The sequence below is a fragment of the Aythya ferina genome (genome assembly GCF_964211825.1).
Source record: "Aythya ferina genome assembly, chromosome: 27".
Taxonomy (NCBI): domain Eukaryota; kingdom Metazoa; phylum Chordata; class Aves; order Anseriformes; family Anatidae; genus Aythya; species Aythya ferina.
The window spans coordinates 5840186-5862789 of record NC_140310.1 but is presented as its reverse complement, the minus strand read 5'-3'; the positions used below and the strand labels follow the sequence as shown (position 1 = coordinate 5862789).

At 47.4% G+C, this 22604-nt stretch overlaps 1 protein-coding gene across 1 annotated transcript in view; it reads left to right on the top strand.

The window, feature by feature from the left end:
• The window catches only part of ANK1 (ankyrin 1), a 62441-nt gene continuing 39837 nt past the window's right edge, over positions 1-22604 (top strand). Inside the window, exon 1 of the mRNA XM_084499592.1 lies at positions 1-331. Coding sequence (XP_084355718.1) covers positions 206-331 — 126 coding nt within the window. The 5' untranslated portion in view covers positions 1-205. The remainder of the gene's footprint in view (positions 332-22604) is intronic.

The following is a 22604-nucleotide window of genomic DNA, read 5'->3' as shown; positions in this document are numbered from 1 at the left end:
TCGGCTGTCCCTTGGGGCTTGTTGTCTGCTTTCTATCTTCCTCTCATTACTGCTTTCACACCCATCTGGGTCGACAGCATTTGAGCTAGGGGAAGGGACCTTCTTGGCCAGTAACAGAAGGGTGCTGTGTGGAAAGTGCCGTTGTGAGCTCTGGAGGGAACTGCAGCCTTTGTGAGCTCTGGAGGGAACTGCAGCCTGACCAGCCATGGCTCAAGCAGCTAAGCAGCTGAAGAAAATCAAAGATATTGAGGCTCAGGCTTTGCAGGAGCAGAAGGAAAAGGAAGAATCCAATCGCAAGCGCAGGAACCGCTCTCGGGACCGGAAGAAAAAGGTCAGTGGCACTGGGGCAAGCAGCCCTATATCCAGATGCCTATGCTTGTGGCAGTGGGTGCTGTTTGCGTTTGGGAGGAGGGGAGAGAAGAGGGGGGCAGCCTGCTCCCTGTACAATTTCATGTGCACGCAGCATAAGGAACAGTCCCTGCCAAACAGAGGACAACTTTTGGGGTCAGGAGTCTGCTGTTTGCCCCAATGACTTAGGAAGGCAGCTAGAAAAAAGGTGGGTGAAGGGAGAGAGGAAGGGAAGGGTTCATCTGGGCAGCCAAAGAGTCTCACACAGACCACTTCCAAGTCCTTTAATCATCTGCCAGTAACAGATTTGATCTCTGAGATAACATTTCTGGCTTCTAGCTTCATGCAGTTTCCCAGAGTTGCTCTGTATATGCAAAGTGAAGGGGCCGGTGACCCTCACTCCTTTCTCCAGTGACGGAGTGGTCTCAGTGTCCACTTCATGCCCTGCTTTACCCAGAGCACCGAACCCAGGGTAAGGTGGCCGCTCAAGGAGAGGGAGCAGTTTTGTGCAGAGGCTGAGAGCTCTGCTGCTGCTCAGGGCAGGCTGTTTGTGAGCGGGACACAGGTCACCCCTCCCGAGAACAGCATGCTGCTTGTTGGCAGGGGGTGTGCAGGCAGTCAGAAGCAAGAAGAGGTGTCTTTCCCCTCTGCTGACACTGAGGTGCGGGAGCCTTTGGTCCGCCAGCTGTTCCAAGCTGTAGCTTCCCTCTGGAAAGTTACTGCCATTTGTTTTCTTGCTGCCAGCTTCCTGCAGGAGCAGGCAAGTGGCTAAGATAGCTTTGCTGCCCCTTGGAGATCTCGTTCTCACAGCGGGGCCTGATGTGTGTGCTATACACCAATGCGGAGAGGCAGTGAGGAGGGAGGTGAAACCAAGGGTAATCCTGTATATACATGAAAGGAGGTTGCGATACCGGGGTGTCTTAGGTAGACTTCTCCTCTGTATTTAGCAAAAGACTTTGTGACTTCCATGTGTCCCCTGTGAGCAAGAGGCTTAAAGCAGAGCTCTGCTGCTTGGAGCATGTTGACAGCTGCTTCCGTGCAGTCCTGAGAAGTGTCCTGCTGAGGTGACAGGGACAGGCACTGCTGACCAGCCCTCAGGCTTTTATTTTTCCTGCCACACTGCTGGACAATTGCCAGTTTAGGTTGTCTGGGCTAGTCCAGACACTGTAATTCCAATTTCATTCATGCCTGTTTCTGGTGAAGGCTCACTCTGTGTGGCTTTCAGAAGACCATCCTATTCCTTCCCACCTCCCCCCTCCCCAGCACAGTGTATGTGTGTCTCAGTGATGGGCTGGGAGATCCAAAGATTCCAGTAAAGTGTCTGGACTTCCTCAGGTGGAAGGTCCTAGGGAGGGCACCTTCTTGCCTGCCCCATGTGAGAGGCCTAAGTCGCACTTGCTGCCAGGACATGGTGACAGAAGGAAGGAAAGCGGAGAAACACTGCTGAATAAACCCAAGGGGGCTCTGGTTCCCTGGGACAGAACAGACCTTGCAGCCATAAAGAAGTCTCTTGCAGCACACTAGTCAGGATTGTCACAGCATGAGGAGCGTGGATCAAGGTCTTCTTGGAGAATTCAGTGGGATTCTGGCACACTGAGGAGAAGCTGATTTTAGCTACCCCTTCCTGAGTATTACGTCCAGGGAACACACTCTGACAAGGGAGACTGGCCTGCCTTTCAGCTTACTGCCTACCATCAGGGCAGGCAGAGCCCCTGCTCACCCCCTCCCTGTTTCTCCTGGGACCAAAGCTGGGACAGGGATGCTTTCCATGTGAGGCTGAACGCCAGGCTGTCTGACCAGGAGAGCTCTGTGCCTGCCAAGAACAGCTAATTGTGGAGAGATCGACAGACACGTTCAGGACAGACTCAAAGTCTGCAGACAGCAGCTTGGAGCTTGGATGTGGGGTTTTAGCTACAGTGCTGGCATGTCAAATGCTGCCTTCTTCAGTGGTAACTGTTTACTGCATGCGGGCTCGTGGCTTTTTCCTGCAGGGCTTCTTTTACTCTTCTACAGGGCAGCTTGTCTCTCATGTTGCTTCAAAGGGCTTTGCTTTGAAGAGCCACCAATCCAGGAAAGTTTGCTGTGGGGCAAGCTCTCTTTTCTTATCCCCAGCCCTCAAAAGCCCGAGTGTTTGTAGTGGTAGTGGTTTATTGTACAAGTCTCTGTTGGCACCAAGCTGAGGGCTGCCAGAAAGTGTTGGAGTTTCTCATTATGTTTTGCAACAACAGCTATGGGGGTCTCATCTGTGCTAGCCTGGATGTTTGGCCAGTGCCTTGTGAGTCTGTGTGGGGTTTGCATAATGTCTGTGCAGAAGGCCTCTCTTCCAAAATACTCCTGCACTGGCCATCAGCATGGACCAAAAATGTTGTGTCACTGGGTCCTTCTGCTTCTCCACCTGTGTCTGCCATTTGTCTCTTGCTTTATCTCTATGCACATCAGTCTCCTGTGAGCAGAGGAGCTGCTTGTGTTCTGTGTTTGTACAGTGCAGCATGTCAATGTCTTAATTTACGGCTGAGCCCACCATACACTGCTGCAGTGCCCTTTTTTAGAGTTAATAGTAGGGCGTGACCTGTGATCCAGGGAGGTGCTAGCATGACACAAAGCAGCAGAGACAGCCAGAGGAAGGAGATGATGGCCCCAGAACAAGTTTCTTCTAATCTCATGCAAGCTGATCCCTGTATCCATCAGCATTTCCAGCTGTTTTTGTGTGGTCGTGTGTGTCCCCTATATTGCACAAATTACCAGTTGGTGGTTGAATCCTACAAGACCATTGTGTCCTGTGATAGATATCTGGAGGTGGTGAGTTCAGTTATTTAAAGCTGTGTTGCCCCAAACCCTTCTTCTTGGACCATAATTATAGTTGTTGCTTTTTAGTTTCCATGGAAATTTCTTGGCTTTTTTATTGAGTGTGTGTAACGAGCTCAGCTGACCTTGCATTGTCCATTTCCACGTTGTGTGCCTCTTTTTTGTCTCTCAGCACAGGAACAGTCCAGGTGTTATAATCTTTCCTGCTCCTCCAGTATGCTCTGCCTTCACCATTTGTAACTCAGGTGGTGAGAGCTGGTGTTTGGTTTAATAGGGTGCATAAAGTATTTAAGCCATGGCAAAGGTGTCACCCACCTTTGCTCTCTGTGCAGCCTAGCCACACTTGTATTTTGGGCCGAGCTGCCACTGAACAGCTGGACATGTTCTGAGTAGTGGTCCTGATCTGTGTGCTCCACAGCATTGCTGGAGGTTGCCTTGGTCTGAGGATGGCCCTAGGATACCAGCTCTCAATAGTCTGTTCTGTCCCCAAATTCAGCACAGGTGCTGAATTGTGAGGAATTGCAAGGTCCTCACAAGCATAATGTGTTGGTGGCTCCTTGGGGTGCTCTGCAGACAGGTAGATGTGATGGGGAGTAGCCCATGAGCAGGGGATGGGAGTTGAATCACAGAAGTTTGCTGCCATTAGAGAATTGGCCAAGCATCAACTGGAATGGCTTCTCACTGTTTCTGCTGCAGTACCCTAGCTTCAGTGCTCTGTGTGTTTTGTTTAGATGACCAGCCCACAGGGGACCACGGCCACTGAGTTAACAGCTTCTGGGCTGCATGTGGAGTCTCTGATGTGGTCAGCTGCGCTGTCATTAGGGCAGGTGGTGATACATTGTAGCACTGTCTGTGTTTTGGACCAGCTATCCATCCTTATTTCATGGTTCTGGGAGATGCTGATGGTAAAGAACACCTCCTTCCTTTCATGGCAGGTGTGGCGTGGTCAAGCTGCCACAGCGGTTGGGAAGCCTCCCCCTTGGAAGTCACACAGAACAGTCGACAGATATAGACCTGCCTTTTGCAGGATTATTGATGCTTTGGCACAACTTGTGAGGCTGGTCTGTAAATTGTTACTGTCCATACAGTGTTACTGATTCTTTTTTGGGTTGTATGTGGCTTATTATGGTGATTACATTGTCGAGATAGAGAACATATGGAATCCCTTTCTGGGAATTCTGGAAGCATTTGCCAAGCTCACCAGCCTGGTGGTTAGAAAGGGCCCAAAAGGTGTGACCTCGTGCTGGGACCCAGGGTATTTGGCTCACCTTTGTTTCAAACGTGCATCTTAAGCAACTTGCAACTGTACCAAGTGCAACACGATGGATTGCTAGTGCCTGCAGTGCCTTGCAACCTGACAAGCTTTGAATGAGATGAATAAATAATAATAATAAAAAAAAGCTAATAGTTTTGTGACAGGTGTTCTTACTAGTGAAGTACACGAATTCTGGTACCAAATACAGCCAAATATCCAGTCAGGTCTGAAGAGTGGCAGACATTCATCTGAGGAGCACAAAGAGGCAGATAAGAGCTGAACTCCTCAATTGGCATGTGAGATTCATGGGGCCAGAACATGGAACCTGTAAAACATCTATAACAAGGGTGTTATGCAGCAAATATGACCAACAGTACTTCAGGAAGATCAACAATTCTAGTAATGTCCAAAGGCCACCTCAGTTGCACATATGAAAGTGGGTACAGTCGCTATGCAGCACAGCTGGTGGCTAGCAGATTAAATAACAAGCTAACTAGAAGGTCAGAAGAAGGCAATTTGTATGGTAATTGCTATCAATGTTTAAATGATAAATTGTTAGTGTGAAAAATGTGATACATCTGCTCACTATGTTCAGAGCAAGTTTTGCCTGGGCATCTAAAGAATAGAGGAAAGAGCACTGCTGTCTCAATTTACTACTTTTTTGTTTGTTTTTAATAATGAGGAGCAGACCACTTCTTTTATCATTCCACTTCTGTCTAGTTCCTTTGGTTTGCAAGCGTCCGAGAGTAAGATGGTCTCTCGGTATGGATTTGTGCAGCGTCTCGCCCAATGCCATCTCGAGTGCTGAAAGAAATTGTTTCCAAATAAGAAATTCTGCACAAAACTCCTCGCTGTTTTTCTAGTTGTCCATTTCCAGGATGCAAAACACATATCAGTCTGTTATATATTGGAATACATCCCAGCAGGAGTCAGAAGAAACTCCAATCTGAGGTAGGCGAGGTGAACTGGGAGAGGGGCTAGATCCTGAATGGGCAGCTGTGAAAAGCTAGAGGTGATATGGAGGGTGCTAATTCTTTTGCATGAAAGAAATTCTGCATGTTTAGGAAATGTGGGAAATAGTTCAAGTCAAGTAGGGCTTGGAACAACAGCCACAGGTTCCATCAGACAAAGAAGCAATTACAGATGCTTTGTTAGTAGGACAACTGATCAGTCATACAGGATGAGCGTGCTTGTGCTTGTTGTGTCACAGTCCAAAGAGCTTGCTCATCTCCTGTTCACTGATGAACTGTGTCAAGTGGAACCTAACTCCAAGTATAGGATCCCTGAGACTTAAAATCCAGGCACCTCTGTCAGAGCTGTGCAAAAAGCACACAAGAAACCAGGGTGAGAGGTGGCTACTGGAGTGCTGCAACAGAGAAGCTGGTGAGGCTGTACTCTGCTTGCCTGCCATCCTTCCCCAGGGCTGTCACTAACCAGTAGCCTTCAGCCTTGTGCTGGCTTTAGAGAGGCTGCAGGGAGCAGAGTGCTGGACAAAGAAGGGCAAAGGAGTTCAACAGACCTGGGCTGCAGACAGCTTAGAGCATCCCATGTATAACCATGCCTTCCTCCCATGGGTGTCGGGCTTGGTGTAGTTGCTGGACTGGGCTACCTGGGTTCCTGCATTCGGTGGCATTAGATCCTGCCAGATGTGTGATGTGGCTGTCAGCCACCCAGGGCTGTAGGGGCTGCTGGGTGCTGTGTTGGTGTCTAACCTGGAAACTGGAGCTTGCCAGCAAGAGACGAGACCATATCACCTGCAGAGTCTTAGAGCACAGTGCTGCTTTACCTCTGTTCTGTGCCTGCTCCTAGAGCATCCACTCCAGCTGCAATTTCTGCAGTCTCCAGCTGCAAATTTTGTTGTCTCCATCAAGCAGAACTATTCCTGCATATCCTTGAATGGGCCTGGCAGTGGGGTTAAGCAGTCAGCACCACAGATGTTGAAGCAGGCGAAGTTGAGAGATTTTCCTGGCTGGTCATGCAGCCCAGCACTTGGATCTCAAGCCTGCTTCTGGTCGTGCCCATGCTTCCTTACAAATGGATGCTAGAAGCTTGTGCGTGTCTCTCACTGGACATTCTTGCAGTAGTACCCTTTCTGCAAAGGTTGCCGTTGCAGGGAAGAGCGTGAAATGGGAGCCTGGAGTCCTTGGCAGCTCTGGAAGGACAGGCAAGACACTGTGGGAGACCACTGGGGCAGAGTAGTCCCATTAGCTGATCCTGCACTAAGGAGCTCCTCCTTGCTGGAGGAGAAGCAGAGTCAGGAAAGGACATTGAAGTACACAGATGCCATCTCACCCGAGGCGGCATCAGGAGAACAAGTGTGATGATTATGCAGGCGTCTTCCCTAAAAAGTTATCCAGCTGTTGGTGTGGCACAACACTGAAGCAGGTATCTTTAGAGCTTTGTCATAGTTGTACTAGGTGAGGCTGTTAGGGCACCAGATGCCCCAGCCAGGCTCCAGCTACTAACATCAGCTCTTTGCAGCCAGGATTGTGTGTCTGGATTCCAGTTCTCTGGGTATGAGGCACATTTTCTGCAAAGGAATTGGTATCTAGTATCTTCTGCCTGAAACTTGATGCTACTGTGCAGTGGCAGGGAGAAGGGGCATGGGATATCAGGACAGCCAAAACCTTTGAGGCTCTATGAATGTAACTGGCCGAGTGTGTGGACAAAGAATTAGACTGTGTTACTATGAATGGGCTCAGTCAATTAGCTATCTAGCTATTACATAGGCTTTCAAAAGGATTTTGCAATTGAAAGGGCCATCTTAAATCTTTCTGTGTGTTGTGCATGCTAGGTTCAAGGCAGCAGTGCAACGTTGAATCTTTTCTGCTATAATTGCCCGGTTCTTAAAGCATTTTGTATACACAGTTGCTGGCAGACTGGGGCAAAGCATGAGCTCCTTTACAGGTGATCCAGTGCACTGACTGATGGAGCAGCTGTGGAGGATTTGCACCCACCACTGTCTGCCCAGTGCACCAGCAAGGAATTGATTTGTGCAAGCAGAAGGTAAATGTGACCCTCCAAGCTCTATCAAGGTTGTTGGGGAAGCAAGTCCCATCAGGGTCTGGGAAGGATTACGTCAGCTGGCTGCACTGTCAGGAGATTCAGACCTCTGATTTGCAGAAGATTAATAAACATTTAGTTCGTGTTTTATGCTGAGTTGGGAAGTACGGGGGCTGAGTGTGACAACGGCTTCCTCTGATGCTGTTTATCTGACCTGCCACTGGAGTACTGTGTGAATGGAAATGCTGTCAGGATTAGAGAGAGCGTCAGTGCTACACTGTGTTGTGCTGCTCTGCCGACTGAGGTCTGCAAGGGGACATTCTCCACACAACCCACTAAGGTTTCCTCTCCATCTCTCTGTTTCTCTCTCACAGGGAGTCATCAGAAAGCAGAGGTGGTTTCAAACTTCCCTTTGGCTAAATTCTGTCCGATTTCACTCACTGCTGCTCACAATCACCCTCTGGCATTTTTCCATTAGGCTGCAATGCAGCGTGCACTGGTTATAATGGGAGCATCTGTGCTCCCAGCATTTGTATTTTCTTTCCAGCGATTGCATTAAGTATGGGGGAGGGATGGCAGAGAATAGTGCATGGCATATTTATGTGGTGGAAGCAAAATGGCAATGCAGAAATTAGACTACTCTCAATGCTCCTTTACAGAAGAGAGGTTACAGGAGTTTGTGGCTGAGCACAGGATGCTGGAATGGACACAAACCAAGATGTCTCATATGGCCCAGAACACGTATTCAGTAGCAGTTCCTCTCTGGTGTTTACCTTTTTCTTCTTTCACTGTCTGCTTTGCCCTTTGCAGGATGTGGTGCTCAGGTAACCTGGTTTCTCAGATAATGAAAGCTGAAGTATGATAGATTGTGTTTGATTGGGAAGTTCATCCCTTTCTCAGTAAACAATTGTCCACAAATACTAAAGGCACTTTTAAGTGAAGAAGAGCTTGCACACTACTTAACTAGCAAGGCATTTTAGAGCCGGTGCCTCTGTCCTTTGCTGACACTTCCAGACAAGAGGGAACTGCAGAGCTTGTGATGGGAGGGGGAGCAGCTGGCGTGTAGAACATGAGCAGAATATAAGCATCTGGATGAGAGGGATGTCAGGTCAGAACAGACCCTGCTGCTGCAGGGACTCGCTGGCGGCTAGAAGAGGCACAAAGAAGAAGCTGGTGCCATTCTGCACTGCTGCTCTGCAGGCTCTTAAATTATTCAGGTAATAATGGTATCCATATGTGCTTGGTGAACCAACCAGATATCAAGGTATTGGATTGAGGCAAGCAGCGTTTAAAACCTTGCAGCATTCAGAAATGTGTTTCAGGAGCAAGCTCCTTCAGGCTGTGCCCTATCCTCAGTGCCTGGTCCCCTGCGCTGTGTGGAGCACCCCTGGTGTCTGCCCAAGCAGGGCAATTGCTGTGCACAGGGAGTGAGCCCTGCCCAGAGCAAATGCCTTCAGGAGGATGCGAAGCAAAGGATGATGCCCCTTTTGATAGTCCTGTGCTTGATACCATGAGGGGCTCGGGTAATTCATGGTGAGAAGCTGCTTCTGGTGTGCTGCAGCTGAGGTACAGCAAGCTAGGTTTGAGCTCAAAGGAAAGCAGCTTTACAGAGATCTAAATTTAGAAGTTTAGTCTGAATTATGCTAATTTGTTTTAATTGTCTAAGTATGTCAAGGTTCTTCAGAAATATACCCTCTCTTTGCTGGCCTGGGAAGGTGCAGCTTCACTGGGGGCGTGATGGAAGGATAGGTCAAGGATTACAGACATTACTGTGTTCCCTGTCCTACTTACATGTATATCTCTATAGCAGTCCTCATCTTCAGCTCTCAAAATGCCATGAGGTGAGGTTCTGAAAACGTTAGCCCTGGACTGGACAGACTAGCCTTGTTAAAATCTAAGACGTGTAGAGGGCAGCCTCCTGGACACAGGGAAGTTCCTGGTATATATAGCCCCTCTATAAAAGGACTGCTCAGCATGGCAGGACTAACTGAAAATTCACATTTCCTTTCACAGCTGAACTATGTCATGTTTTGAGCCACAGTGCTGCAAACAGCAGCAAAATCCAAGCTCCCTTCCTATTTGCAAACCAAATTTTGCTGACTGGCTGAAACATTAAGCCAGAGCCATATATTTCTTTGCAGGGGCTGCAAATGTAGGGGACTATGTTAAATCTAGGGCTGCAGAATGTCGCAGCCTCAGTGAAAAATCTTCAGCAGAAACAAAGCAGCAGGTATTCACCGAAGTGTCTTGGGAGGTGGAGGGAGAGAATGCAGCAGCAGGAGAGCATTTAGAAAACAGACGAGGTTTCTAAATTTATACAGGGATGAGGGAAGAGGGAGAAAGTGTGCGCGCGCGTGTGTGTGTGTCTGTGTCTGTCCAGGTCATTGAGAAGCCTCCTGTTAAAGCAAAAAGGTACTGCAGCAAAACAACAAGTAGAAATGATGGTTACAGTCATTTACTGCATTGTGGTAAGAGGACTTCTCAGGGTCTGCAGGATACATACATGTGTATATTATGGACCTCTTATATGGGAAATGCAGAGAACAGAGTGCTGAAATCCTTTGCAGAGTATAAACTGTGTTAGGTTTTTAACTCATCTGATAGTCCCTGCAAAGGACTAATAAATATTTCCACCTTTTTACAGTGTAATTTGTTCAGAAAACAAAGGCTTCCAGATAATCTACAGGAAAAACAGTGTACTCAGAGTCCATTTAGTTCTGTCATGATGCCTGGAAGGGGAGCATTGTGTCTTTCCCAGGACTTGCTGAGAACAGCAAAAAGTAAAGAATAAGATAAATGCTATGAGAATGTGCTGTTTTGGTGGGTGACATAGACAGGTGTGGGGTGAGTTGAGGACAGTTTCAGCTTTAACAGTGTGCTTCCTGGCTTGCACTGAGCATCTCGGAGCACATGAAAGAGGCTGCCCCTGTCCGTGCATGGCTCTGTGAACACTGTGCAGGTATCTCACTGCTGTCTGTGGGCAGCAAAGGCACCAGACTGTCAGTATGACTGCCCCATCTAGATCTTGTTCCAGCTCTGCCTCCCTGTCGTCTGGCATATTCATGGACCCTGAGGCAGTACAGATGCCTGGCATCCTAATGCGCTGGATGGAATACACTCTGAGGGTCTGTCATCTATTTTAAACAACGATCTGGGAAAGAGAAGAAGGGAGTGTCTGTGCCATCACCTCGCAGTGAGTAAGCTGTCTGCTCGGTGCTCTGACTGAACCAGCCTGTGCTCGCAGAGTCTCAGAGCCTTGCCTTGGGCAAGTGCTGTGGGAAATGCTGTGCTAGACATTCTAGGCATTTGACCCTTCCATCTCCAAACGTGCTGCAATTAAACTCAACATCTTCTAAGACACTTCATCAGCTTGCTCTCTCTCCTCTGTCCCCAGCTGAGGGCTTTGCCTCTCAGACCTGAGCACCGTGTCCTGGCACACACACATTGCTCTGTTCAGAGAGAGTGGCTCTGCTGAGCAGTAGGTACTAATTTCTTCAATAGCCTAGCTCTGTGTTGTCACTTGCAGTGTAATTGTTGTTAATGGCACTCGGAGACCTTGGAATCTCTTGTGCAAATAGAGAGGTCCTGGGCAGTGCCAAAATGCATGTACCATCAACCTGATAGCTGCTGTCATCTAGCAGTCTTCTGGGTAAAGTGCTCATGAGGTCCTTGTGGAGAGATTGTTGTGCTACTTCCTGAAACATGTTTTGGCTGCACTGCAGGAGCTACTTGTCAGCTCTGCTGCACAGCTGGCTTCTGATTTAGGAATTTGCAAAGAAAGAGTTTGTTATGCTGGCGCTATGGATGGACATTGAAAATCACTGGCTTTGTTATTGGAACGGAAGAATCTGAAACAAGCAATTCCCTTTTGCTGTGTAGTTCTCTATAATCTTGCAAAAACAAAGTTAAGCTGGTGTTACCAGTGCACGGAAAGTTTCAGAAACTACCATCCTTTCCAACACCTTGTATTAGTTGGCTGGGAGAAGAATCTTACCATGCAACACATCAAGACTGTGAAACTGTATTGCAGCACAAGGCAAATTCTTACAAGTCAGTTGTTCTTTTTGCAGGTGTCACACAAGCTGTAGGGATGGAGTGAAAAAATGGCTGCTTTGGGCTGTATCTTTCTTCCAGCAGATAGTATCTGCCAGAGCTTTAGGCAGGGATGAAATAGATGCCAACTGAGCTGTTTCTTGCATTCCTCTGCATGGGGAGGGAGGGGAAGGAGTAAAACGGGTCTGCCTGGGAATCAGCTCTACTCTGTTGATGACTGCTATGAGCTTTTACTGTGTGCTGTAATTGCATGCATGCCTCTTCCACTTCTAGGTTCTTACTCTGATATTTGAAATAATAATATTCTTCTGAAAATGATTTCCATGGTTTTGCTTACAGGAGTAAATAATGTGTTTTTAAATAAGATGCTAAACTTCAATAATCCCATTTCTATGGCTTGGAAATCTCTGCACGGAGTTCCTCTTCAGCTCTTTCTTCTCCCCCCACCTTCATTTGCCTTGTGGTGGATGAAAGTGCTCGAGTTGGCGGTGGGCCTGGGAAGTGGTGTGTGTGGGGTGGTGATGTGCTAGGGAGCTCTCAGCAAGGGAAAACTTACCTAATTGGCTTTTGATGTTGGACTTGCTTTCCCTGTAGTGGGGAGGGTTATGGTTCCACTTCCTCCACTTTTAATGCTGAAACAGAAGTTACATCTGTGGGTCAGTGTCTTTGGCATGGCAGTGTTTCAGCTCTCAAGCAAGAGATGACTGCACAGAGTCTGTACTTGGCCTTGCAGGTTATAATTTTCTAAGCTCTTCCCTTCTTCAGCTCCTTTTTTGGCAGAATTAGCTCAGCTCACAGGGACAGTAGATTTGGTCCAAGCAAGAATTGCTCGGTGAAGCGTGGCATGGCAGCTCTCTTCGTGCACAGGTTGGACGTGCCACTGAATTGATGCATAGCAATGTGCTCCTGTTGAAGAGTAACATGATGGTCAGCAGGCTGACCCCTTTCTGTACATACTAAGAAAAATGCTTCCTGTCAAGACTGCTGTCAAATAGCTGCAGTGCTGAGATTGCAGTAAGAGGAGCTGCAGTATCACAGGACAAAAGTATAAAATATCTGCTGCCCGTCAGTACTGTATCAGCAAAACTTCTCACGGCTTGTGAACTCATCCCTGTCAATGGTGAGATATGTCTCAGGCCTGCCAGAGGAGTGCTCCGTGGCCAGCAGTAGCACAAGACATAAACAAATTCACCCTCTCTCTGTCCAAAATGTGGGGCAGCAGTGTTCAATGCCTCGTGACAACATAGCAGCAGGGATCAGCAGCACCTCCACAGGGGGACTCTCAACACACTGCATAGCACCCCCACCACAGCAGCAGCAGAGAGGACAGTGGTTCTGCCTTTCTTGTACTGCCCAGACATGGTGGGTATGCTGCAGATGCTGGGGCAGAGGACCTGACATCTTTCCCCAATTCACTTTGTTTGAAAGTCATGCTTTGGAGCTGAGAGTACTGTGAGGATGCACAGAGCGAGCTGATCCAGAGGCTGTGCTCAGCACTGCTGTAGTGAAGCAACTTCCTTCTGGAGTTGGGAGATCAGGTCCATTCACTGGGAAGGGGCATTGCACGTTGGGCATTGTAGTCTGCACAGACTTCATCTCTGTAGAGGTGTTTTGCCCATTTGCTGGAAATAAATGCAGTGTTGTACACAGAGAAAGACAAAGGAGAGTGCCCAGTAATATCACATGAACCTGTAATTTGTTCTTGACAGAAAGAATCTATTGCAACCTACTGTGAGAAAAAAAAAGGAGCTGAGCAGATGAGGAAGGTTCAGAATTTCCTTCATTGTTTGTGTGAGATTTCTGAAGAAACAAACAAACAAACAAACAAACAAACAAAAAAAAGCAACTAATGTGCAACTAATGTGCTTTTTGTCCTCTTCCTGGAGCTGCAACCACTGCAGTTAGCTTCCTGCCCTCCAGGTGTCTGCTCTTTACTGCCAACTGCTGAGCTTTGCCAGCAGGTCACCAGGATAATGCTAAGCTTATTTAGTGAAGAATGGTACCTTGAAAATATGCACAAATCATGCTTATGTTTAAATTACGAGAGATATATGACATGCCAGTGATGTGATTAGGAGCTGGCAGGAAACAGTAGAGATTTCTGGGGTTGGGTGCCCAACCATGAAAATAAGGACCTAACTTTGGCTGTGGCTTTGAAGATCAGTATGAGCAAACATGCATACAAACTAGTTGCTTGGAGGTCGTCATGCCTCCGAAGAGGCACTAAGGGTTGCAGAGAGCTAGGAGAACAGGCTACAGAGCTGGAGGCTTCCAGCAGGACCAGATTCCAAAACATGGTCAGCAGCTAATGCAGCAAGGCAGCTGTAATGAAACCATCGTGCTGTTATGTCTGCCACTGTGCTTTGGCATCCTGGCCAAAATGTGCTTCCCAGTCTCCATCCATGGGCAGGTGAAAATGGGTCCTCTTTTGAAAAGAATTTGAGGAAGCCAACAGAGGAGATAATCAATAGGATTTTCTTTACTATTTAATTAAGTTCACAGGCATGTACAGCCAGGGCATTCAATGTAAAATAGGCACTTAGATTCCCCCCATACTCCATGAATTTAAAAGGAGGAAATCTAAAGGTTTTAGGATGAACTGTCTTTGTGAGCTTTGTAGCCAGCATCTCTTATAGTTGCTGTCAGAGATCCTGTGATGTTTGTGTGTGTGTGTGGACTGACTCCTCTGTCCTGCCAAAATCCTTCTCAAGCAATTGCATTCTGTTTCCTTCAGTTCCCTTGCTTCTCTGGTTCTTTGAGTTCTCCTTAGCATTTCTGTGGTCTGCTAGAGGCTGCTTTCTCTTACACTGGTTATGGGCACATTGGTTTATCTGAGGGTGACCAAATTTAGGGAAATCTTTGCAGTTGTGGAGTAGGCTGTAGGCTGAGTCATCAAAATGAAAGCAGTGGAAATGGAAGAGTGCAGTACATCGATGTTAACTCTGTTGGAGATCAGGTTTCTGTGTTTCATGTTGCAAAGCATATTCTGTTAGAAGGCTAGCATAAAAAATGCTGAAATAAAATCGTCCTCTGTGCCCCCACATTTCAAGGCTTCTTGGATTGTACTGAGCCACCGTAACCTGGTAGTTGAGCAAGGGCACATGGGATGCAGGGGCTAGTGCCTAAAATTTCCTGGCACTGACAGCATTGGTTTCATGCAAAGAGCAAGGTAGTTCTAGTGGTAAGTGCTTCAAGGGTATTCATCTCTGAAGGTACACGAAATTGTGCAGTCCTTTTTGAGCTTTGAGGTGCCCTTGCAGTGCAGGGGATCTCTGAGAGCTGCCGGAGAGGGGATCAAACTGCCTGCTTCTCTTGAGGTTTGCACAGCCTATTTGTCTTGTGGAATTACTTCCCCCTCCTCTGCCTGTGATGCAATGGGAGATGGGGACAGCATTATGCCGCATGTTAGCTGGCTGTGCTGGTGCTTCCCTGCCCTGTAGAAGCCCCAGCAGGTTCCCCAGCTGCTCTGCGGACAATATTCTATGCGCTCAGCTCCCAGTGCTTGCTGCCGGCACCAGTAGCCGGGAGTAACAACATCTTATTTTTGAATCATTTAGGGGGGGATTTTTTATTAATAACCCAAATTACCCCGCAAAACTGCAGCTTCTCTGATGTTAAATATTAAAGTCTACTAAGTAGGTGAGCCAGCACAGAGAACAGCATGCTGGTGACAACTTGTGCTGGTGGGACCTCCAGGGTGCATCCATCCTCCCTCGGTGGAGAGCCCTCCATTGTCAGGGCAGCCAGGTGCTTCCCCACACAGCTCCCCATCTTCCCAATGGCATTTTGCATGCTTTAAACAGATCAGCACATCAAAGGCTGGCAGATCTTCTCTCTGGCGTTGCCATGGCAGCAGCAGCTGAGAGGATTTGGATGTTTCTGGGGCGGATTGCGTTGCTGGGTGCATTGGGGCAGAAGAGGACTGCTGTCCATGCACCTGCATTCCTGTCCTCACAGACACAAGTGTGCACGGAGCTTTCTCACTGTGTAAGGGGCTGCTCTGCCTTGGCTTAGGGTGCTGTGATACCTCCGAACTGCCCCCCTCGTCTCCTTGCAGTCTGTGAGAGAAGAACGCTGTGCCACACGTCAAGTAGGTCAGCTGAATACACCCTTAGAAACGCTTGCTTCTCTCTGCTGGCTCTCCAGGGAGCAGAGGGGTCTGCCCCAGGAGCTGGCCCTGCAGGTGCTTAATGCTGTTACAGTGAGGCTGCCCTCTGGGCGCCTTCCTCAGGGCCCTCCTCAGTGCCTTGCAGCTCCATGCATGCTGGTGCAGGGGATTTCCAGGAGTGGGCACAAAGCTGAGCTTTGAACACTGTGGAAAATGCGACGTTGGTCTGGGCAGCGTGCTGCAGCAGCGTGATCCAGGGCCTCGATGCTAGTCTGTTGAGCTGTGTTTCATTAGCAGAATGCCTAATCCTCCTTAAGAGGTGCTGCAGTTGCTCCCAGGAATTCAGCACTCCCTTGTGAACACTTCCCTCTCAGGTGCTCCTGACCTCTCCAGCCAATGTCTGCTGAGGGGGCAGGCACATGTATGTGACTTATTCTGATGCACCCATAGCAAATGTTCCATGGGTAACAATGGCTGACACTCAGGAACAGCTGCCTGGTGTGGTGAAGGAAACCAGGTAATTTCAGTCACCCAGCCTGCTGCTTATTCTGCTGCAGTTTAGGCAGCCAGCTCTTGGGCCGGTGGCCTCAGTGCTGTTGGACACTGCATTCTTTGGGAGATTATGAGTTGCTGGCAGTATGCTGTAACATGGTTTGTGGTGGGTATGTTATCATTGTCAAGTTGCTTTGCAATCATCTGAATTAACTGCAAACTCATCTGCAACAAAAAATGCTTCATGTTTTCATTGCCTCTAAGAGCACAGTATTCTCTGCTTTCCCTAGGGTAGGCTAGATTCCCTGATGGGACTGGGGACCCAGTGCTCTTCCAGGCATGGACATGCCAACAGATGATACATATTTTCTTTGTAGTATCTCCAAAAAATGCTCTTGGATTGCAGAAGCACTTCTGATGCCCATCTCTGAGAATCAAGTGACATTCCTGTCTCCAGAGGGCTTCCTTAACACTAGCTGTGGCCTATTAAAGAGGTTCGCCTTAGGGCATAACTGGTCTTTTTCAAGAGCAATTTCCTGCAAAAGGTCTAACTGAGAATCTGGGGTATGTCTGGACTACCCATGCAGGATCCACTCTCAGGAACTCTGTATTGTAGTACATTGCAGTATTTTCCCAGACTGAATTTACTTTCTCATAGTTCTGACCTGCATCTGCAGGTACAAGACAGAAGAGCTGGGGTACACATCCAGAAAGTCAGAAGGCAGACAAAAGGATGCTGTTGGTGGGTGGAGCAAAGACCATGGAATTCATTATAATAAATTCCATTTTCTCTTTGTGCATTTACCCTGAAGTAACTCTGTGCTGAGTCTGCTGTCAGGCTGCGGGAGACCTGTGGGAGAACAAAACCTGATTTGTTCTGCAGCGTGGAATCACGGGAGCTCTTTGGTGTTCTCTGCTGCCTCCTGGGTGGGGACTTACCAGTGCCTCTTCCCTAAAATCTGCCCGGTCCTCTTCTGCAATGCAGAGCTGGATGCTGGATGGTGAACAAAACCTGCCATTCGCTGCTGACCTGCACACATTTTCCAGAGTTTAGAGCAGGGTAAACTGGTAATGGTGACTGCTAGAGGCTTTATCCTACTGGGAGATTTTGAGTTGCAGGTGTGTGGTGGGCACCTTGAAGAGCAGAGATGGAGGGTGTATGGTTTGTTGAGAACCCATGCTCCAGAGGAGGATTCATGTAGCCCATGAAGAGGAGCAGTTGCACCGATGTTCTACAGGTGGCAGGGGAAGTTCTCTTCCAGCAGTAAGCACTTGCACATCTCTGGTGAGGTAGCTGACAGAGCTTTGAGGGGCAAAGTTTTACTGCTGAGGCCAGGGAAAAGTGCTGATACTGCAGGCATTCATTGAGAAATGTCCACTGGGAGAAATAAAATATTTGATCTCCTTCACTTTTAGAACAATGGTGAGACTCTCATTAGCTCTGTCAGGTCAGCGGAGCTCTGTCCTCACTCTTATTCTACAGAATTGCTCCCCTTCCAAAGTAGTGTATGAGTTAGTATTTCTGGGACTCTGGGACTCTGCTTCTCTCATCCAGAGGCATCTTATATAATTGAATTAGACCTTAGCAAAAGCTACTGTGAGATGAAATCATCCTAAATGCTGATCAGTGAGAACAGAGCTGTGGGCATACAACAGAAATGTGCACATCTCTTCTGAATCATTCATTAATTACCCTTAAATGGAACTCATGAGGTTCAAGATTTCAAGTGTTTTTTCTGCAGATCTGCCAAACTGTTCTTCAGAGCATTGCAGTAACTGGAGAAAGGTGCAGGCTGTTGTATTGTGATCAGGGTGCTCTGGTGTGGGTTGTCGTCCTTGCTGTAACGTTCATACCATGTTGTCCAGGCCTGTCAAGGGTGTTCAGGAAATGAATGAATCAGCAGTACCTGGAACAGTTAGCTAGTCATAGAAGGGGATCAGCAAAGGGATGGGTTTCTAACATCTTGGATGTCTGTATGAGATGTCTTTATGGGACTGATAAGGAGTAGGAGCATGCAGTTGCACTCCAGACCTCAGGGAAGCTGTGCACCTTGCCTGCAGAGATGCAGCTGACTCCTATGGCTGCTAATTGCTAGGTGTGTAATCCATAATCTGTAGGCGTATGGGGCGGAGCAGGAAAATTTTTTCAACTGCTTCCTTTGTTTGCAACTTCCTGTGATGTTTTAAAACATGACCTTAAGCTCAGATACTTACATATGAAATGCTTCATATATTATAGTTTGGGAAACAGGAAAAAACAATGGTTTACCACCTTCTTCCCTCTCAGAGGTCCCATTAAGATAGATTCATGCTGTACAAGTATTATCTCTACAGACATCACAGGCTGGCTGCTGGGAAGGGGGACTGCCCATGTAGGGCAGCTCTGTGCCAGGATGAGCAAACTAATCTTGCCACAGTCCCTTTAGACATCACCTTTAGAAGGAAGAGGAGTGACCTTGTGAGTGTGGAGTTTGATTTTGGAGGAACATGAGGCTCTGAGAACCTGGGAGAAGAGTTAATGACTTTTTTTTTTTCCTTTCATTTTGCATGGGAACCAGAAGAGCGGGGACAAGTCCTGCTCTGTGAGCTGCTGCAGTATAAGTATTTCACCATAATCTCAATGGCCCTCCCTGAACAATCCCCAAGAGCAAATTAGTGACAAACAGATTTTGCTAACACTTTATAGTTTTTGCAGATATTCTTGGCAATGCCTGTTATGGACTTTGATGTTGATGGCACAGCCCAGTCAATATTGCTCATCCAGCTCCCAGGAGGGGGTTGTCTAAAGACCCAGATCAATTAGAGAGATGCAGAGAATGGAGGTTTCCCATGACTCATTTTTCTGTGATTATACTTTGACGCTGTAACCACCACTTCGTGGTAACCTGCAGCACAGCACTGCCACTGTCACAGATGTTGCCTACAGATGGCTGATCTACACTTGTAATTCCACCAATTTTCTTGCTGATCCTCGTTTTATTTTTGCCCAGTTGCACTCCATGTCTGTCCAGATAAAAAAGCTGAACAAATTTCATCTGACTGTGGTGTGAATACTGACTGGAATTAATTTAAATTTTGGCGCAAGCCTTCCTGCCTTGTTACTGATATTTGAGCCCTTCCTCAAACTAGAGAATTTATGTGTCAAATCACAGGTGTATAGCTTGTTTTGTTTCTTGCTGTGAATATTAAATGGAGACTTCTTCCACTCCTTCACTCTCCCCTGTGAGCTCTGTGCAGGTCCCTGGACACCTGTCAAGCCCCTGCAGAAGCAGGTAACAGAATTGAATACACCACAGAGTGCCTGGTGGTTGAAGGTTTTTCTTGCTAGTACAAGCTCAGAAGAAAATAATTTGAGAAATCAAAAGAGAAGAGATTTACAAAAATGGTTTATACCTTCTGTCAAATTGCTTGAGCTGACACGACTGAGCAAGAAGATCTTGGTGCAGACCATGGCATCTAGGTACACTGCAGACCTCAAAGACCAAGTAACTGCTGAGAGTAAATGTACAGTGAAAGGTCTTGCTTTTCCCCTTACTGCTTAGCAGCAGTGCAGAAAATTTCTCTGCAAAAGTAGCAGAGTGCAGCTTGCCAGGTAGGGACTGTGCGTTCATCTGCTCTCACAGGATGTCAGTCTACATTGCCTCCAGGCATGCACTACAGCCAAATGCTGGATCTCTCTCAGTCTTGAGATCCCCAAATAGGCATAACACTGAGGTATCTCAGTGGATCTGTAATCTTGCAGTTATAGCAGAGTCAGTGGATCCAACAGAATCAATAGCTGGGCTTGATTAGCTGCAGCTAATACGGGTCTTGTTATATCTTTCAGATTGGTACTTGCCTAAGTGAAAGCAGAAACTTGCACCATACGCACTAATTAAGAAGTGATTTGCCCTTGGCCCCTGTAGTGAGCGTAATGCTCGACTGGCTTCCCAGAGCTGGGATTTTTTAGATTCAGGCTGAGTTAGGTGGTACTCTTTGCTCTCTAGAACTGTCTGGTCTCTAGCAGGGGGGAAAAAAACGATGATGGTGAATGTTAATCCTTTGGTCCTTTGGGCAAGATGTCTTCTGGTCTAGTGGATGGGGGAGCTGATCGCAGCAGTTGCTGAACACTTTCCATCTGAGAAATATTCTCCTTTGCAGCCAGGATAGCACATGGTCCATGAGTATTCCTTTTCTGTGAATGCGTGCAAATAAGATAAATTGGTGTGATAAAATTTTCAGTTGCATTGCCTGGCTCATCCAAATGAGGAGCAAAAAGAACACCTTATGACTCATGTCATGAGTTGCCAAAGGGGTGCATGCAATTCTGTCTGCTCGGTGTCAGTGTAGTGAGGGACAAGGGCTGTGTAAACTTCCCGATTTCAGGCTTAGACTGTTACCTCTCCAAGAACTAAACTGTGGTTATAAAGGCAAAAGGCAGTTATCTCTTGGAGTGAGACAGCAGTTTGCTTCATCTCTGAAATCATGCCTTTGGAGGCAACTGTGCATTGTTCAAGAAACTTAACATGAAGACCTTTTCAGTTTATATTTCTGTATTTCCAGTGTGAATCCCACAGCTCAAACAGTTCTGAACTGATGGAAAGCAGTTAAAGGGTTACTTAGATCAGGGGTGTAATGGGGAGAGATTTCCTATGCCTATTAGCTGCTGAGCTTTGCAAACCCAGTCCACTGGTTTTCTTGCAATTTTTCATCTGTCCCATGCTTCTGGGTACCAGTTTTTAGACTCATGTGGGGACAAGTATTTGTAAACTGGCCTCCCTCCCCGCCCAGCCCTGGTTGTTCTCTCTCTCTCACACACACACGAAGGGATAGAGAGGCAACCAGCATGAGAGCAAGGCCTGGAAAATCTGTGCATAGCAAATCATTGTCCCTCTTCCACCACGTAACATCGCATAGTTTCTCCTCTGATGGAAAGCTGAAGAGCAGGTGTCAGTGTGCACCTTCCATGTCCTTCCTCTGGCTCATGACTGATGATTCCAGCACTATGGAAGCTGAGGAATTGACTGTCTGAGAGGTGAGGCACCAGCAGCTCCCATGGACTTTCTGTAAAATTACGTATCACCGTGCCAGAAACAACAAATGCCATGGCAAAGCAAATCTCAGCCTTGCTGTGCTAGGAGGACTGCCTGCTCTGAACATCAGAGTGCCTAGCTCAGCACTGCAGAGCACTGCTATCTGCTTATTTATGCTGGTATCACAACTGTTCTCTCTTAACAGCATGAAGCAGCCTGACAGTGGCAGTGATTTTCATCACAACTGTGCTTGTGTGAAGCTGGGTACCTTCCATTACCTACAGCTGGGCAGCAGTAACAGAATTGCTAAGGGTTTAAATTATTCATCTTTTGCTGCTGACTCAGCTTTAAAATTGCATTCTTGTTTTCTAAGGTAACAGCTTGTTACCAGAACCAGGGAGCCTGGCTGCTCCGTGGAGTCTCAGTAGTGACGGGAGCACTGGGAGCGCTGTCCTCTGTAAGCAGACGGGACATGCAGCAGGGTGAACCCTGGCACACCCTTGTCCTTGCTCCAGGAGGGCGTAGCAAGACAGGAGCAGCTCTCTTCAACAGCTTCAGCCCTGGACCTGTCCTGGCATTGTTTCTCAAACTGCTGAATGCAGAAGAGGCTGTACCTCATTCTCTGAGCAAAAGCAGCAAGAAGTTTTCTCCAAGTATTGAAGCCCACTGTTGAAGAGAGGTATTTACTTTTTCCCAAGGCAATGTGTTTAAGACGCTCTGCTGTCTGACGCACTCCCTGTTCCCTTATATGAAAGGAAAAAAACAGCTGAGGACGGACTGGCAGCAGCCTCTGGTGCCCAGAGATCACTTCTCTGGTTACATGGAAGATAACAAGGCAGAGGAAGGAGCCTTGCATTCTTTCACAGCTACATCATAGTGCAGCTGAAGAGCTTCTCCAAAGGCTCTCAGGGAAAGGTCAGTGGCAAGACTTCGTATCTTGAAAAAAAAAAAAAAAAAAAAAAAAAAAAAACCCTCTGTATGTGAAGGAGTAGTTTTCTATAAAGATCTCATCCTCCTAGTTGCTGACAGGGTGCTGCCCTCCACCCTACCTCTGTCTGCATTTGGTGCTGGAATTCAATCTTAGGTGTAAATCTGTAGTGCACTAGTCCTGCTGTGTACTGTCGCAGGAGCTGTCTCAGGACCACAGAGGGAGAAATTATTTTTCCTGTGTATGACATATTACAATATCTGGGGAACAGCACTTAAGACAATTCTAGAACCCTGGCTGGTAAAAAATCCCCTGAAGCCCATGGGGGTGCACAGAGTGGCACAAAAGGGAGCTGACAGCTATTATTCGCTGTAACTCTCAGCTGCTTTTTCTCAACATGGGTTTGCTCTTTCTTAGAGAGTGTTTCTGTTGTGTCTTTTGTAAATCTTTTCCCTTTTCAGAGCTCTGATTGAGCTCTGTATTAGCTCTTGTGGGGGCAACACAACTACGACTTGAACAATCGCAGAGGCCTTTAAGGAGATATTTATAGACTCAGATGTCGCTAAGGAAAAGGCATGGTATAAAATCCTAAAGAATGAG